Source organism: Podarcis pityusensis (genome assembly GCF_964106645.2).
Source record: "Podarcis pityusensis genome assembly, chromosome: 5".
Taxonomy (NCBI): Eukaryota; Metazoa; Chordata; class Lepidosauria; order Squamata; family Lacertidae; genus Podarcis; species Podarcis pityusensis.
Window position 1 is genome coordinate 38,961,312 of NC_138032.1, and position 12,935 is coordinate 38,974,246.

General features: G+C 39.5%; 1 protein-coding gene across 1 annotated transcript in view; it reads right to left on the reverse strand.

Annotated features, from left to right (window-relative positions):
- Positions 1–1,666: 1,666 nt before the first annotated feature.
- The window catches only part of STAG1 (STAG1 cohesin complex component), a 113,277-nt gene continuing 102,008 nt past the window's right edge, over positions 1,667–12,935 (reverse strand). The window contains exons 28-34 of the mRNA XM_081006661.1: positions 12,104–12,232; positions 10,455–10,660; positions 7,947–8,118; positions 7,241–7,351; positions 5,554–5,668; positions 4,829–4,909; positions 1,667–4,742 (exon numbers count right to left, since the gene is read on the reverse strand). Of these exons, the coding sequence (XP_080862787.1) occupies positions 4,719–4,742; positions 4,829–4,909; positions 5,554–5,668; positions 7,241–7,351; positions 7,947–8,118; positions 10,455–10,660; positions 12,104–12,232 (838 nt within the window). The 3' untranslated portion in view covers positions 1,667–4,718. The remainder of the gene's footprint in view (positions 4,743–4,828; positions 4,910–5,553; positions 5,669–7,240; positions 7,352–7,946; positions 8,119–10,454; positions 10,661–12,103; positions 12,233–12,935) is intronic.

The following is a 12,935-nucleotide window of genomic DNA, read 5'->3' on the forward strand; positions in this document are numbered from 1 at the left end:
AGTTCTAACCCATAATGGACAGACTAGAAGTCCTCCTGTGTTACATGCTTAGGTTCAGATGAAGTAGATATTTAGCGCACACAATACAAAGACCATGGAAAGGTAATTTGGAAAAAAATTGGTCACTGTTTATTATATTGGAGTAATCTGTTCCAAGATTCTTCTGTAATTGTTAGTAAAACTACAATAAATTTCCAATACAAACAATTTAGAGAAGAACTATACAAATGGGTATTTACGTAGCCCTAAGTATTTACAAGTCCCACCTTTAAGTCCACCTCCTCTCTGCAAAGCTCTTGTAATTGAGAGGGTGAGTTAAGACAGCGGTTGAAACACATTTACAAGTGTGTTGGTAAGTAATGGTTATTAACCATAGACAAAACAGGGTTAAAAGAGACTATGTAATTGACATGGTTAGGGACAGTGGATATGCTAGAAACAAGAACAACAATGTATTTGAGGTCAGAAGGAAACAAGGTTCATAAGTCAGCAATATTAATATGCCTGTTTGGTATGCAGAAGGTGGATGCATTCCTCATCTTGTTCCAGTAACAGAAAGGATTACCATTTACGAGCATTTTAATGAACACATTGGGATAATTAATTTGGACAAGACCACCTGCCAGCATACTTGCACCATTCAAGATTAATTGAACTAATAATAGTAGCAGCTAGTGATGGACAGGACAATATCAAAAAGGCAAGATAAAGCTGGCTGATGCAGCCAGAGAATACTGTCACAAGTTGTTCTAAATGACATCTCCAAGACAACAAACAGGCACCTTAACACCCGATGTATTAGTAATGCCAGGCAAAAACTTCAAGTATCAAGGTAGCGAAGCACATGAGCTCTATTAAGACTTGAGCATCTTTGTGACTAACTCCTTTAACCTTATCCACATTTTCCTGTCTATGGTTGGCAGCCCTTTAGGGCAGAGAGATTTTGCAGCAATAGAGCACCTAACATGTATGCTACTTCTAAAGCTGCGGGCATGAAAATTAAAAGTAATATTTAAACCTAAGAACATTTTTACTTATTAGGGAACCAAGAAAAGAAAGTTATGACTAAAAGTAGGACACTAAACCACAAATATTCCACTGCATTGCTGTTCCAATATTATTATCACTCAAGTATCAATATTCAGTCCAGGGTTCAACAATCCTATAAAAATAGCAGATATTCTTTACAACAGACACTCGCTGTTTTTTCATATGGGTTATCACAATTGTACAGAATTCTGAAGTGTGTTCTATAATCTGTGTTTAAGAGAACAATTATTGTTTGCCAATGAATAGATTGGATAGGGCCACTAGAAAAGTTGATTACTACTTCTAGAAGTTGAATAATTTTTCTCCTTGCTCAGTGTAAAGCTGCTGCACCCTTTGGGCAGGGAAGTTTCCTTTGTCAGAGGGTGAATTTAAAGAGTCCAAAGAGATAACAGTACTATATGTAGACCTATTGAATCAACTGTGGTTGACATCAAGTTGCTGTACAAATGTGTTGCATGGCTTCTGGACTCTACTGGTAGAAATAAATAGCCAAAAATGCTAAAATCCAGACACTTATCTTCTACCCCTGCCCACCCAAGATAAGATACAGAGGAGCTACAGGCGTTCCGTCAGTAAGAAATATAGGAGGCCACATATCTGGAGAGATCTTTTTAAAAAAAATAAAAATAAACAAATATTAATTTACACTCCACCAATCTTATATCATGGAACCAGAAGCCATATAATATTTGTCAAAGCCAGTCTACAATCTATTATGTGATGGTAAGTTGTTCCATTCTCAGGTGTTTGCCAGGTGTAGAGAAAAGAACAAACAAAGTACTTCACCTCATCAACTCAGACAAGGAGACAGACTTTGGAAACCCAACTCAAGTTTCTACCCAATTTCAGCAAAAAAGATTGGCTGAATTCTGTACTTTTTATTTCACTGTCAAGTAAGGTCTCACTTACAGGAACTCCCATTTCAATGTGGAGCATAACCACAGATCTTCCAAGTCGACTTATTAAATGCTTGTTTCTGAACTTGTTATGCTTTTGTATAAATAGCCACCAAAGTGGTGGCAGGAGAGGCTTGGGCAATAAGTGTATTGACAGGAGAAATGAGGAATGTCTACTGAATTCTGGAGGGCTTTTTTTACAGACCTATTGCACAATCATGAGGTGGTGGTTCTTTCAATGAAAGCAGGAGACTTCTGAATCCTGTACCATCAATCGGATTCTGCAAAGTTTTCTGCACACATTACAGGTCACAGTATCAGTCCCAATCTCAATTCCACATGCTCTGAATCTATTTACTTGAATTACACATTAGGTATGGGTAAGGAACAGCAACTGCTTGGGGAAATGTAAGGTTTTAAAGATACTGAAATGTTTCACTTAAGGGTGAAACATACTCTTACTGCAGAAAGAAAAACCCTCAATGTCTGATCTGCCCAGAATGCTGGGCAAGCAGCAGGATTAGCACACTTTCAAGCTTCACTATAGGAAAATATTTAGTGGAAGACAGACCAAACAGAAAGCACCCATTTTCAAATGCTTTTGTGGAAAGGACTCCACTGCACATGTGATTTTGAGGAGTTTATTAAAGGAAAAGTGAAGCATCAGTTTTAAATTGTACAAAAGGAAAAAACCTCAAATTGTAAATGTACAATTTACAGAATTACTAGCAAAACCAATCAAGGAGACACATTTTTAAAAACCTATTGACCGCAAACTGAACTGGAAACCCATTGGAGGTAACTTACTTGTAAACGGCTTTTGTTTTACAGAATTCTATAAGGATCAATTAAAATTCAGTTTTCCATATGAAGGGCTGTGGAGCACAAGGTTTGTCTCTGATGGATTTAAACCACCAGCAGCTATGCCACTCTGCCCACTACACTGATGTGCTACTGCACCATTTGTGTCCACTGTTTTGGGAGAACTTGTACTTTGTCCTGAAGCACCAACTCAGTGACTTTAGCAACTTTTCAATTCCTAAACAACTGCCTTGCTTGAATTATTAGATGTTTTTGGCAACCAAAATTTGAGTACTGTACAATTTTTAGGAGGGGAAATCCCAACTAAATGATTTGATTTAAATGGTGTCTTTGTCTCCCAAAAGGCAAGTAAGCATTGGATGCACCTTGAATTCAATAAAAGGACCTTTATGGGAGGTAGGTCAGAGTTATTTTGCAACTGCTATCAAAAAACACCTCTGAAGCAGGTATATTAGAACTGGGTCAATTTAGATTTGCTTTAAAGCACACTAACATTTAAACTCCAAAAAGAAGACTAGTTTGGCCTCATTTTTACAAATGTTCTTATTAACAGGAGCTGTGCTCACCTCCGAGGAACAAAATCAGTCCTTTAACTACATTAGCAGCTACCAGGAAGAATCATAATATCAAAGCAGAGTGAAAGTCCAGATCATTGAAGACACTGAAAATATCTTAGAACAAATAATTAGCTGATTGTTTTTTGGATTGTTCTGCTTTTTAGAAAATCATTTAATAATTACTCTTAATAATGCACAGTTAACACTGAGAATGTAGCTGTATTCCATTGTAAGCTTAAGAACGTCACCATCTAAGCACAAGTTTCTATGCAGCACATACAGTAAATCTAACTGGCAAAATTAATTTACAAAAATAGCACAAAAGGGTATTTACGGCATGGAAAGTTAGACACTTCTCTATGGTACAGTTAAAATTGCTTTGAAAATGCAAGTGTGACTTCTGTCTCCCTCCTCCCACCACCCCACCCGGTGATTTGCATTCCTCAGGAAAGTTGCTGCTTTTGTACCTCAGATCTGACAGGCCATGAAATAGGTAGTAGAAACAGCAAATAGATTACTTTAGAACCACTGGTTTGTTTTTCTGAGAATATTTTATTTGCTGGTATAAGTTGCTAAAAATGCACAGAACAAGTACCAATAGAAAATGTGCTGTTTGTGTGTTCCCCTAGTGCTATATAAAATGAATGTTACACAGCGTCTGTTGGAAAAGTGGCTTATGGACATCTCTTATTTTATGCCCTCTTATAAATAAAAAATAAATCTTCTCAGAAGTATAAAATCTGGGGATTTTTTCTTTTCAGAATCTGACTTTTTGGCAGAGATGCATACACCTGACTTCTAGCCTCTTTTGCAAGAGTGTTCCACTCTCAATGGTCAGAGAGGATCTAGAAGTGTACCATACTGCTAGTCACATCCAGTGCGTTTAACAACACTTCTCCAGCCAGGATGGCCTGCTGATAGCATCACTGCTGGTCAATGGCTGACAGGCATAAATTTAATAAAATGGCTAGCTTCTAAAACATAAAAAGGCAAATGTTAAAACATTTTGAAGTTGTACAGCAGAAAAATAAAGTTAAAAAGTTTTGTTTTCATTCAATGTTTTCTGAAAATGTGTAGAACAGTGTTTATTTTTTAACTGTTTTAATTTAAAAGCTTCTCCCCATCCAGGAAAAAAAACCTGCATTAGGACTGTCAAGGACAGGGAAACAAATGATTTGTAGGTCAGCCTTTCTGAGGTGACTGGCCAATATTCCTTGTTTCATTAAGAAGCTCCTCTTCTCTCTCATTACAAAAAGGAAATGACCTTAATAATTTGGTTAAAAATCAAACCAAATCACATCAAAAATGTGGTTTTCATATAAGCTATCACAGTATATAGGCCTTGAGCTCTAAAGAACAGAGTTCCACATTTGTATAGTGTCTTCGCCAGACTTCAGAACATTGGCATTCCAAATCCCTGGGAAAGACAATTGAGAACAAAAGTTACGCACAGGAGAATCCTTTGCAGCTCCAAGTGGCAAACAATACCTTGTGAAATCTTACCGAATCATCTTCAATGATAGCTGCGGAGTCAAAGAAATCTGGCCTCAATTCAGCTCTTTCTCGTCTGTTTCTTGAAGGGGGCTGGAAAAGAAATATTTTGTCATTGTCAGAGGCAGCAGGAGCAGCCAAGACAGCAAGTGTTAGGAAGGACTTTTTGTCTATTCCTAGCACTAATAGCAACTAACGTGAATTAAGAGCAATCTGAACGGTGAGTGGTGCAAATGGCAACTTTTGTTGCCAATTCAGGAGCAACACTTAACCAACAAGAAGAGATCCCTGAATATGGAAGTGAGAGATAGCTCAGGACCGGGGGGGGGGGGGGGGGGGCACAATCTCCTATGTTAAAAAAACACCAAGCAATAAAATTAAGAAAAGACAGAACATACTAATAAAGCACAAATGCAGAGAGAGACAGAAACAGATAGTGAACCCCCAAGGCAAGTCTGGACATGCAAGCCCCCTCAACTATCTCATCTCAAAACCGTGGCAGGCAGCTCAGAGGAGGTGTCCTACAGCTCAAACGAGAAAAGAGTAAGGTATTGTATATTATTTTTATTTTCTATTACAGTACTCCTATGTGACTAACAACAGCAGCAAATTCTTGTACCCCAGTCACTGGGCGGCTTTCAACAAAGTATAAAGGAACACACCAAAAATTAAAAACTTCTTAAAACATGCTTGTCTCCAGATGTCTCTGAAAAGCCACTAAGTGAGGATTTACTGACCAGATCAATGACCATGGTGTCTTCAAATTCTTCATTCATGTCCTCTAACTGGCCTCGTGAAGACATCATTACATCTTCAAAGATGGGCTCAGCATCATCCTCCATTAGACCCCGCCTTGTTGGGAGAAAAAAGGAATACGAATAGGTTGGTAATGAGATCAAACATATAATTGTTGGTCTTACTGGGTAGATACTGACTGAAGCTTGGATACTGTTGGCATCTGTCTGTATCAAGAGACAATGGGGTGCAGCTCTGGGGCTGAAGTGAAACCACTGTGTTAGCAGAAATGAAGTAACCTCCCTGGGGTGCAAGCCTAGGCAGAGTGTTAAGGAGCTCATCAGCTGCCCCAATGACAATACTACCTTCTCTGCCTCACTGATGTGGTCCAAAGGAAAGCAGGGAAATACGTTTGGCACTAGTTTGGCTACAGGAGTTGCCAGAAGGAGGAATATAAGGCATCATCCAACTTTTTTGGGACTCCACTCTGGATTTCTGCAGGGCTTACCCCTTAGCCTTTCCTTCTCCCAAGGATATGCCGCAAGCAGCAGAGATTTAGGATCAGTCTTCCTTCTCGTACATGGGCTTCACATCTTGACAAGCCCCACCTGTCCCTCACTTCCCTCTACAGCATGTGGAGAAACACTCTTCTTGACCACTGAACCCACTATTGGTCTTGTCCACTCAATCTGCTGGAGCCTATCTTTACACGCAGGGGTGTCCCTAACTCACCAAGGGTTTGAGACCCATAGGTTACCCTCACCTGGCTTAGCTGGCCAGTCAAAGCTGTTCCTGACACAGCCTGACAGCTTCTAGGAGTCACAGGTGAGAGCTGAGTGCAGGGTGGGGACCAAAGATGGACAAACTACCCCAGAAGGAGCACATATCCCCCATCAGATACCACCCCTCCCTTAAGCATAAGATAGGGAAGCTTGTTACTGTTCTTGCTCTTCCTCTCCACAAGGAACTAAATCAGTCTCCATTTACCACATTGTTATCCATGAACATATGGACCTCTGATTTCCACAAGAAACAACACCCGCCCAACTTCTGAGAAATCTTCTTGCATCTATAGAAGCATGGTCTGCAAAATTGTGAGACTCAATGGATGCATAAGTGCAAATGCCTCATCTCAATTTTAAAGTAATAGAAAAGAAAAGCTTTCTACCACTGAGATGCAGATATTTGCTCAAGCACTGGCTCAACACAACTGGCCTACTGTACCACTGTGGTTAAGCCTTTAGGTATGCTCTTGATACTTTTAATGTACTTTAATTCTGTTCAGCAGAATACAGAAGCTTGCACACCATTTCAGATCCATAATTTAGGTACTCCAGCACCAATCACATGCAGATATCCCAAGATAAGCCAACCTATGGCATGAACTAGGGCCTGCAACAAGTCCCATTAATGCAACTTTTAACCAGCAGAAGAGACTACCATCACTGTTGCACAAGTACACAGTACAGCTGTAGTGCTCAACGGTGTTTACCAATCCAAATGTCACTTATTACGCATACTGTGGCAAGCCTTATTCCACACCACAGCTCTGTTTGTGTGCGCTGTATATCTTTCTAGGGTTGCTGGAAGCCAAGTGGCTACTAATACAACTAACCAAATTTTGTTTATAAATCCCTGAATTATTAGTGTATATCTAACTTATTTCAGCATTGGGATCTGAATACTTACACTGCATGCCTTACACCACTTCGTCCTTTCATGTAGCTCATTCCCGTCCTGTCCTTTCGACTTAAGTCTTCTAATTTCTGTTGGCCCAGCCAAGATATCTGCATCTGAGGACTGAAGAATATGGTCATTCAGTCACAGGATGGATACCAAACATACCATCTCTTAAGACAAATCTACCTCACTAGGTTCTTGTGTGGATAAAAAGGGCAAGGGGAAGAAAACAATGTATCCCACTCCTAGCTCCTGGGAGGAATGAAATGATAAAAACATGATAGTAAAGTAGAATACACCCCCCCTCGTTGTTTCCAGGGTGCAGCACTCAAAGCACAATATTTTGTGCCTCAGAAAAATGCAATACTTTACCCTGGTTGTTTTTGCCATGTGGAATGTGATTGCATTATCTATCACAAGTTCTGTTTTTGTCTGGAAATCTTTTGTTTTGTCTTTTAGAAGAAAGGGGCAGTTGTGCTGCCAGTCACAACTTGGTGATATTTTTAAATAAACAATAAAGAATACTTGGGAAGCTCTGCACTAAACTCCCCCTTGCCAAATTCCTTTGTTTCAGTTCAAAGAATAGGAAGACTGCATTTGTATTCGTTTATGAAAGTGAGGTTTTTAAATTAAGCTTTTCTGGTAGAATTTTCATTCCAGCAGCATTTTAAATAGGAATTCCCTTTTACAAGGGAAGCATTTCATTGGTACATACTTGTGCAAAAAATCCTGCTCCGATCCGGGTTCTGACTCGTGTTCCTGAATTTGCTCCCCAATTTGCCGAGTGTTCTCTCTCAGCACCGTTGATGTGAGTTGTGGAGTCTGGAGAGCACCTGGAGTTTGGATGGTGTCGTTTCTATTCAGCCAGGAGCCTTCAATATTCTCATCTGACAAAAGATAATACATTATTACACACCACAAAGGTTTAGTGCTATTGCCATTTTTAACTTGTGCTGATAATATACCATTTATTTTAAACAGTTTATAAAAATTTAGTTTTCTGTCACACTGAACAAATGAAGATTAATAAATCTAGCATTTTTCTTCAGGTTGAGCTCTAACGTATTACTTCTGTGCCATTAAAAACACACCAGCTCTACAACAGAAATGTTTACTGCATAATCTATTTTTCTTCACAGACATATTGTAGGCGTTAGGATTTCAGCATTATAGGGGTTTCTTTTCATATGGTGTTTGCATCATGGTTCCTCCCACCTCTGCAACTATATCTCCGGAGGCTTCGCGTTGCTTTCGCTGAAGCCTGGAGAGCGAGAGGCGTCGGTGCGTTCTGGAGGCTTCAGGTTCCTTTCACTGAAGCCAGGAGAGTCTTGCTCTCCTGGCTTCAGCAAAAGGGACTTGAAGCCTGAGGAGCGCAGCGGGAACTTGCGCTGCGCTCGGAACGCTTCAGGGATAGCCGCACGCAGCCCCTAAAGAGAAAGCCAAAACAGCAATCGGGATCCATCCCGCTCGCTGTCTTGGCTTGTGCCATAGCCGCATGCAACCCCTCCGGTAGGGAGAGGTTGCGCACAGCCTGTACGCTGCTCTTTGGGGCTGGGGGGGAAATAATATATATATATATTTATTTCCCCCTCTAAAAACTAGGTGCACCCTATGGTCCGGTGCGCCCTATGGAGTGAAAAATACTTTAAATCTCTTGGTTAATTTGAGACTTGAGCCAAAGGGCTTATCTCCTTTGACAGGTAGCATGCTTATGTTTTTTTATGTTTTTTGTTTCTTAAACTTACTGTGCTAGATTCTATTGATGTTACTTTGTTGTGTCCTTTGTTTATAACCTTTTCATAATAAACCCGTTTTGAAAAGCTGCACAGACGTTGCAAAATAACGAAATATTAATAATTGAGGAACCCCAATCTCCTACCCAACTGCTTGTGAAACCTTAAGCAAGCTGCAGGATATAATTTTTTTGAATATTTCATACCAATCTGTTTAATATATAAATATAGCATCTGGTGATCTTGGCAAGTGAATTTTGTGTCATTCCCCCAAATCCACTAATTTGCCTGACTTCTTGATACAAACAGTATATTGACCTTTTAGGATTACTCTAAAAAATCTGCAAAGCTTTCTACATTCTCACTGCTCTTACTTCCTCCTTCTCTTGCATGTGGAAACAAACCCATCTGATATACCTTCAGTAGACACATGCGTACACACATTTACTCAATTATTTCTACTGCTACACTAAGAGAAGGTCCCTACAAGATTTGGTCTATTCAGTTTTTCAAACATCTCAAGCTGAGATATTTGGGAAACAGGATAAACTTTGCAAGCAGTCTCGCCCAGCCTAATCTCAGTCTAAACAGATTCTTTCCCCATCCTGGGAATCTTACCTAAGAGAAAACAAAATTTATGTGCCACAATGTTTGCTTTTAAAGTTTTGAGACCTGCCAATTGCTCTCTATATCAATAAAACCTTTAAGTATGAAAAGATCGGACAAACATAATACTGCAAATATCTGAAAGACCACCTTAATCCCGGCAAGCTTTCTTGGGTGTTAAGATCAGCAGAAGGGTTCTCTCAGTAGTTCTGCTACCTGCACAAGTGCAGGGAAATAGTGGCCCAGAAGAGGGATTTCTCTGTGGCAACCCCTAAATTGTGGAACTTCCTACAAATTCCCCACAGAGTTCTGACTTATGCTGAAGATACCTCTGTGTCCTGGTTTTTGACAGTTACTTGGTTTTGTAGGCTCCATCTCTTTGATTTAATCTATCTTATTCTCTTTTGTTTAGAACTGTATTATTTGTTTTTATAATTGAATATGCTGTTGTAACAGGCCCTGAGACCCTATGGTGAAGGGTGGGTAATAAATCTTATAAACAAAGAAACAAAGATCTGTGTACTAGAAGCTACCTATGCACAATATGAATTAACTTTATGAAAGTGCTTTACTCATACAATGTAAAAATAGGACTTTTAATGAGATTCAAAGCCACTAGAATCTCCAGGAAAGCTTTGACTAACTTCTGTGAAAAGGCCTGGAAGGTTTTTATTTTTATTTTTTGCTTTTTCTATTTCTGCCTAAATAATGGGTTGTTTAAATATCGACCTTAACTCCCTTGCTGTCAAATGATGTTCCAATAAGAGATGCCACTCTCATATCCTGAGGTATGAGAACAGCATGAAATCAAAGAAAGTTTCACTTTTTTGTCAGGGGCAATTCTGGTCCACAAAGTAACAGGCATTCTTCAAACCCATACTTACCCTCAACTCTTTTCTTGTGAAGCGGAGGTCGGCCTTTCTTATTTCTCACTGAAGAGGCTTTGCTGCTACTGCTCCCACTATTTACGGACATCCTATCATCTTCCCCACCTGTAACTAATGAATTTCTGTAGGAAATCAGTGGAAGCCATACATCTTCCCTCCTCTCCATCATCTGTTCTGTTAGGAACTTCTCCAGGTAAGTGTGACTGGCGGCAGGAGAAGACAGCAAGAGGGTAAATTAATAAAATATTAATAAAATAGCTTTTGTAATCACAGTATCACTTCTGCCTTAATTAGCCATCAGATGTTCTGCATTATACCAGGGTCATCTACATTCAGAGGGAAATTTACCCTGACTGTTTGGGGGGGGGGTTAAAGTTTTCCTGCCAATAGCTAAAAACTGATGTATTTGCGGGGTGGGGTTATGTGGGGTGGACACATATAGGGATTCCCATGTGCACATGTAACGTATTAACAAAACTGCACATACAAACACTATGAAATACTCCCTTAGCTACTTGGTTTCATTTTTTCCCCGTCCACAAGAGCAGCAGAAATTTTCTGGTTGTTGCAGCTGGCAATATTTATGTGCAGATTTAGAATATGCAGGCTCGGGCTGTGCAAGGTTATACAAGAGAATAATATTTATTTATTTAAAGATCAGTATATCCTCATCAACTGCCCAGTGTCTTCTTCCAATCAAAGCTGCTACATAAGGATTAGATGTATTCCCAATATAGTTCGTGAACACCCTGCAAGTCTAATGTTTTGGCTCCCAAATGCCACAAACCCAGAAGTGAGTGTTTCGGTTTGCAGGAGCTTCCTGTTTCCGAACATTTTGGAAGTCAAACGGACTTCCGGAATGGATTCAGTTTGACTTCCGAGGTACCACTGTATCGTTTTTGTGAAGACAAACTACCTTTTAATTTTATTATTATTTACACTGTGTTCACAAATGTACTAAGCATATATACAAGGACTAAAAATCTGCAAAACCTATGTGCAAATAATTTATCATCGAAAAATTAATACAAAATAAAGGGAGAAGAAGCAGTTTTTAAAGCATTATGCATAGTCAGAATACTATTTCAGCATCCTCAGGCTAGCACACCAACCAACTAAAGGGACTTGAGCCTGAAGACCTAGCTTGTAGAAGGAGTCCACCTCACGAGATCTTGCCAGTTCTTGCTCCCCCAACCCTTACAAAGAGGACAGGCGATCAGGAGGATAAGCCTCCTCTTCTAGAGTCAAGGTACATTATTTGTTTATTACCTGCCTACATTGCTTCAGAGTATGAGACAGGATGCTATGGGAACATGGTTTTAAGAATAGATAATCCATGGTTCCCTAAATCCAAACAGTTTGAACCCTTGTGGATTCCAAAGCCAGTTACAGAAATTGCCATTTCACGTAATTTCAAACTGCAGATAATTCTTAGCTTCCTGTATACAGATCAATAACATTCCTCTTTAGCTAGGCATCCAACCATTAATCTATGGCCTTTTAAAAGTGGGGGTGGGGGCGTTATGATTTTTCTGTGATCATGTTTTTAATGTTGTACACTGCCCTGGAATCTTCAGATTAAGGGTGGTATATAAATTGAATAAACAACAACAAAATAAACATACAATCAGCAAAACAGTACTTACACTGTCTTTTTGTCCTGCCGCAGGAGTTTAGAAGAAAATTCACTAAGCACTTCCAAGAAAGCAAGGTTAGGAGGAGGATATTCTTGGCCTTTCTGATTCTGATATTTAAAAGCAAATTCTATGCCATCTCTGTAATAAGATTCAAAGGACATAACTGATTTATTTGCAACACTATACTGCCCAATAACTAATACTCTCTGTGCAGTGAACAGCTCAACATAAAAGCCATATTTCAAAAAACAAAACAAAATAAGGAAATGGCAATAGCCACAACAAATAACTGAACCACCACCAGCAAACTTTTTAAAAAGCACTAAAGGAGCTTAAGAATTTTAAAAGCCTGGGACTAAAAGAAGTATAATGAGGGTGTCAAGTGAGCCTCTCTACAGAGGACATTCCACAACCAGGGCACCACCCCTGAAAAAGCCCTCCTTCAAGTATCCCACCCCCATCAAACTTCATTCTACAGGGGAATGTGGAAAAGGGCCTCTAAATATGACTTTAGAGTCTGGTATACATAGGAGGATGCAATCCTTCAGGTACCCTGTGTCACAAAGGCATTTAGGATTTAAAAGGTAATGCCTAAACTTTGAAGAGGACTGGGAAACATACTGGCAGCCAGTGCATATGAAAAATGAGGGACGTAACATAGGCATATTGGTCAGTTCCCGTTAATAAATCTTGCCTGGTTTTGGACCAGCTGAAGTTTCTAGACTCTTTTCAAAGACATCCCCATATATAATGCACTGCTGCAATCTAAGTAGGACACCAGGGCATGAATAATTGTTATTTGGACATTTATCTGTCCATGTAATGCCACAGTTGAGCTCTT